This window comes from Pteropus alecto, unplaced genomic scaffold (assembly GCF_000325575.1).
Source record: "Pteropus alecto unplaced genomic scaffold, ASM32557v1 scaffold10, whole genome shotgun sequence".
NCBI lineage: Eukaryota > Metazoa > Chordata > Mammalia > Chiroptera > Pteropodidae > Pteropus > Pteropus alecto.
Genome location: NW_006431210.1, coordinates 7,468,491 through 7,474,490, shown reverse-complemented (window position 1 = coordinate 7,474,490; position 6,000 = coordinate 7,468,491). Strand labels below are relative to the sequence as shown.

Sequence of the window (6,000 nt, the reverse complement as noted above, 5' to 3'; positions counted from 1 at the left end):
AGGTGGCCCTAAGGTTGCAGGTAATGTAAATCCATTTCAAATCTGATGTAAATCCATATCAAATCATGATTTGATATGGCCACACATAGCTAGAACTTTGGAGGAATATGTTTATTCATGACTGCAGTATGATTGCAGATCTGGAGAGTCTGTTGCAACATACAGAAGAATGTGCTTCCTTTTCAGAAATGTTTAAAATATTGTATATTGTTATTTCCTGTCAGAACATATGTGAATTAGTGTTTCCTTGAGCATATTTATTTTCAGATGCTGTTTTTAAAAGGAGATATTTAAGGGAGTCTTCTGGGTTTGTGTTTTTTGTTTTTAAGGAGAAAGCAGTTTTTTCAGAATTTGGCTATTTTCAATGCTATAGTTGTTAAAGAAATATTGATTTATGTGATGTTTTTTACACATTCATCTCAGTAGTGAGTCTTAAATACTCCAAATTTGGAAAAATGGTTGAAGGTACTGAGTGTATTGAATCATTTGCCACAATAGGAAATGGGTGGTGGTCAAGTAAAATTGCCTTAAAAATGGTTTCTAGATTAGATAATAATAAATAGAAAAAAAAGGTTTTATGCAGTTATGCTGGATATAGTACATTCTTTAATTCTATTAGAACTGTTTCTAGCATATTGTTGATCTTAAAATTTTTTAATGGGTTATTTTTTCATATACTAATTAGAAAGCCACGAGTACTTTTCAGGTGCTAGTTTCTGCCATGTCTTTCTGATAGAATGACTCCTATATGAGTAAAGGTAAATATTTAATGCTAAGGGACATTAGTTTCTTTTTTTTCTTTACTTTTTTTTTTTTTTTTTTTGGTTAATTTGTGTTAATTTGTTAATTTGGGAAAGAGATTTTTTTCTTATTTATGATGACTGGTGGGGAAATCAGTCTCTAGGATTTTTGCTTTTTTTCTTTTTGTCTGTCATCTGTTAAAAACAAAAAGGAATGACAAATAAACATATATTTTAACCAGGTTCTGTAAGTTGTGTTCTCTTGATCTTTCTATACAACCAAACATTATTTTCTAAGTCATATCATATTCTAAATATAAGGAAAGCAATCAGTAATATTTCATTTTAACTATCTTTAACTACTATGTCATATAACTAGCAAGAAAAATGGTATGGTATATGTATATACATGCTAGTGTATATTATTTATAAATATATATACATGTATTTAATTATATATTTACATGTATATAAATAAGTAAAATACTTTGAAATAGAAATGTCTCATTGATTTCTCTGGATATTTTGAGTCATTTACAATTTCATATTTTAATTTTAATTGTTTTCTTTTTGTTTTGGAATTATAGGAGTATATTCCCATCAAATGTTAAATATAGTCTATTACACATTTTCTATTATGCATTCTTATCTATGGTAAAACGTATATGACAGTCTATAGTTTCTTTTGTAACAAGGCTACCTTTAGCTATCACAAGGGGATTTTATTGGGCTAATTTTGGGTTATAGAATTATAATCTATGATATGATAATTCATAAAACTGTTTTATGTGACTTAAAATGGATTAATATTTGAAATGCATGGTGATAATATTTTTATGACTCTGAACCAGTGGTTTATAATTAGCTCTGTTTTTCATGTTTTACTTTCTTTTTTAGACAAAAATTCAGATTGTAGTTTTACCTACCAAAGGTCACTTAATTCTGATGTTAATCAAACTGATAAAATCAGATATTCTTTTTAAAGAAACTGAGACTTTAAATGCCACACCCCCCACCCCACCCTTTTCTGGTTTGTAATCCTACCAGATATGAAAATGTTGGGTAGCTTTCATGATTGTAGTCATTAATCACAGATTATATCACCTAGACAGTGGCCCTTTTGGTAAAAATAAGGGAGAGACCTTCATTCCTTCATTCCTTCTGCTTCTTTTGGCAGTTGCAGATTTATTCTGCAGTTGTTTTGTTTATTTGCCACTGCTCATTTAGGTTCGCTCCCCATTTTCTATCTAAGAAAAGAGCTACTATACAGAGGATATTGATATTCCTTCAGAAATTAATGCCGCTCTTGGCTGTCAGTCCTTCTTTGGAAATTTAATTTTAGATTTTCTGTTTTTGGCAGAGGCTTACTGATTTTTCAATTAGTCGTGGAAAGTTTTCATAGAGTTGTAGAATCTTTTAGTTAGAAGGGTTATTGGGAGTCATATAATTCAATTTAGTATTAAAGTATAGTAATCTCTTTCAAAATATTCCTGATGGATGATTATTCAGCATCTGATTAAAGTTAATATGTGCTCATGTATTAAAACTTGGAACAGAAAGTACCTGCAGTACCACTACATGTAGAAATCACCAACTGATACATTATGATGTACTTTCTTCCAATTACTTTTCCAATTACTTCTACATGCAAATATTTTTGTAAGAGGACAGAATTGGCACTATTTATTATGTAGTTTTGTATACATTTTTCTTATATCTTACCCTGAACTATTCGTGACTAAATAATATCTATGTTGCTTTCAGTATTTTCTGCTGTTATAAACTGTGCCATTATTCCTTTATGTATATCTTTCAGCACATTTTCATCATTTCCTTGGAATAAATTTTCTAAAGTTTACTGAATTAAAAGGTGCAGGGATTTCTCATGTTCTTTCAGTTATAGTGTCCTCAAGAGAGGTTATAAGTACGTTTCAATTCTGGATAAATTAATTTTTTTTAATACATTAAAATCTGCTTCCTTGTAACTTAAACAAGGAGGATGAATTATTTGTTATCATGATACTTTCAAATACTTGAAGGTTGCCCTCTCTCTCTTTATAACTATTCTGTTTCCTAGAAGTTTATATACATTTTCTTTCTCATAAATTTATATGTAATATAATGTTAATTCAGTCCAGGCATTTCATTTGCGACTCCTAGCTATATAATAAACACATAGATATTATTGGTTCCTAATTAAAGGAGTACGGTAGGTGAAGGTGTATAATAGTGGTATAAGCCAATCAGAGTTCACTGAGTTTAACAAATTTCTTTCAGATAAGATTACCAAAATAATAAAGTGAGCTGCTTTGGAATTCTGACTGAAACTTTTGAAACGTTAGAGTTTAATTTACTTCTCCCAGAGATATATGTCAAGATTAAAGAGATGTATGCTATTTTTAGCAAAGTATCCTATCTAATTAATTAAAACTAACAGGACTTGTGTTTAATCTTTAATGTGTGTTAGTTTTGCTTTGTTTTTTGGCTCAGTGTTCCAGCCTGTTCTCATATTATAAATGTGTGGTCTTTAAGCCCAGAAAAATCAAAAAAAGAGTTATGGGTTGCTTCATAGCAATATATCATTATTTTAAAAACTCACGTGAATGTCAAAAGTATTACTTTTATGCTTTACTAGTTAGAATAAAGTGAATTCCCTGTAGTCTACTTTCTGAATAACATTTGTAATTTCATTATAGGAATTTAGGTAAACACATTTTCTTTTGGCTTAATGGCTTGGAATACAATTGCTGAAGGTACTTGATTGTTTAAAATACTCATTTCTCTATAGTATTTTAGGTAATATTTTAAAAAAATTATTGAGTGTTTCTTACATATATTTTTCATTTTCAAAATCCCTGAGTTAGATACTTTATTATCCTGATTTTATTGATGAGCAAACTAAAGTTTGGAAAAGTTAAGTAACTTGCACAAGGTCATGCATGTCATAAATAGGCAAAGCATAAAAATCACTTTGCTATACTGCCACCCACACTAATATCACTGGTAATAAGGTAAATAAGGATTCTCCTAGATTCAGTAGCTCTGAGATTATAATCTACAGTAATGATCAGCATCCATAAATAGCCATTTTAAAGCTCAGCTGTTATGATTCTCAGAAAAATAGAATATTTGGAAATAAGCATGTAGTTTTTCATTGTAAATAGAAATGCTTTTTAATATTTTCTTGTTGAAATTGCCTTTTTAAAGTTTATTTTCTGAGGTATAGTATCCTTATTTCTGTACCATTTATTTTGGCAGCTGTTCTTTTTAAAAAATAAAGATTAAATTAGAAGATGATGTAATCATTATTGTTTATTACTAATACTAGATTTTGAAGTTAGTGATTTGTCATTGAAGCACATCATTGGCCACATCATCAATTCTCAAAGTTCTGTTGTTCTCTCTCATTCACTCAAGTGAACTCAGTATTCTCTCATTTCCACCTATTATCAAAGACAACATTGAAATGGTTTTAACTTTGAATTTTTATAATTAGGTAATTACCACCTTTTTAAATTCAGTAGTACTTACTCATCTTTAGCATATTTTATATTTTACTTTATTTATGTCTGACCTGGAGTTTTAAGAATGTCTGAAATATCTATTTTCCACAAATTATGCTGATCATTCCCGTTTTTTCCTGTCACACAAACACTGAAGTTGTTTTTTCTTTTAAACAAATAAAGATCATGAGAATCAGTATATATTTAATAAAATAAATCTTAGAGAATTTGTTGTTTAATGTTGGAATCCAGTTTTTTAACTGGTAAACCTCAATTTCCTATTTTTGAACTTTATATATAACCAAATAAGTTTTCTGTTTGTGTATTTTGTTTTCTTCTTCTCTTCTTCCCCTACTGACAGCAAAAGATACTAAACCCAGAAGATTTATCCCTCATGATCTGATCCCGATTCAGATGAAGAGACCAAGCCTCCGACAGTTAAATGATATATCTAGGATCAGATAGTTAGCAGAGATGAAACAAGAACCCAGTGCTTGGCCCACTCACTGTCAAGGGCTTCTTGAATCATCTCTGGGTCATCCACTAATATTGCATGTGATACTTATTTCTTATTTTTATTCCATATAGCAAAACAATATGACTTACATTTGGAATTTAAGGAATGGCCACTCACCATTCAGTCTTAAATTACTGTGAATCTCGTATCATTGACTATCATCATAAGATGCCCTAGTGCTATCTATATTAACTGTGGTTTTAGGTAAAATATGATTCGAGTAAGCAACAGATGTTATTAATATAAATTAATAAGTTACTTAATTGCCTACTATGTATAAAAATTTATGTTTTACTGTATTTTCTTTGACCTCCATTTTGTTTTACCTCTTGTGCAAAACTTGGAAGTGTTAAAGAAATTTCATTGTGCAAGGTTTATTTTTTGAAGCATTCAGAATGTTTAAGAGAGAGAAGAAAATAAATAGTCAAACTATTTTGACTGAAATTTATAGGCAAACTGAAGACCCACTATCTCCACAGATAAGTTATTGTCTTTATCTGCAGTTGTATAGATCTTACTATGTGCAAGGCTTCATGTTAGGCATCAAGGAGACCATATGCAAAGTTCAAGGTTTTAAACTTTTGAAGATAATTACAGTAACTTCCATTGCTCATTATTCGACCAAGCAGTGTTAATATTGTTAGCATTTTGGTCTTTCCATACTTCATTTGCCTATACTTTTTAACTGAGATTTAGGTATTACAAAATTATATATATAGTCTCAGGTAGGCAAATTAATTCAAGGTTTGCCTCAGAAAAGAGTGAAATATCATTAATATAGATTGTGCATGTGAGGAATTTTCCATTAGTTAGACTCATACTTGATCCATATAAAGTTTGTAATAATTATAATTCCAGGCTTATATTTATCACATACATTATAATGTAGTTGAATTGGTAAGAAGCATTATTTCTATGATGGACATGTTGTGAATTTAAACTAATTTTTTATTAACTTGTCATTTTTATTTTTTAGAACTAATTTGTATGTTTTTTACTAATGAAAAAAATTAAAATGCAAAATTTGATTTTTTAAAATATAAAAGGGATGCTCACCATTAACAAGTCAAACGATAGATGTTTGAAAAAATCTTTAATACTATCTTGTCTTTTTAATCCCATTGCCTTGAGGTAGCCAGTTTTAAATTTAATAATGTATCCTTCCATATCTTACTGTGTTCATTTATGCAAATATTCAGGTTAGATTTTATTTTTGTCCACATTAAACATACTAGTAAAC

At 29.3% G+C, this 6,000-nt stretch overlaps 1 protein-coding gene across 1 annotated transcript in view; it reads left to right on the top strand.

Annotated features, from left to right (window-relative positions):
- Nucleotides 1-6,000, top strand: part of CLASP2 (cytoplasmic linker associated protein 2) — a 150,723-nt gene that overhangs the window by 44,239 nt on the left and 100,484 nt on the right. Inside the window, 1 exon segment of the mRNA XM_006905731.3 lies at nt 1-20. This exon segment is cut by the window's left edge and continues 5 nt beyond it. Coding sequence (XP_006905793.1) covers nt 1-20 — 20 coding nt within the window.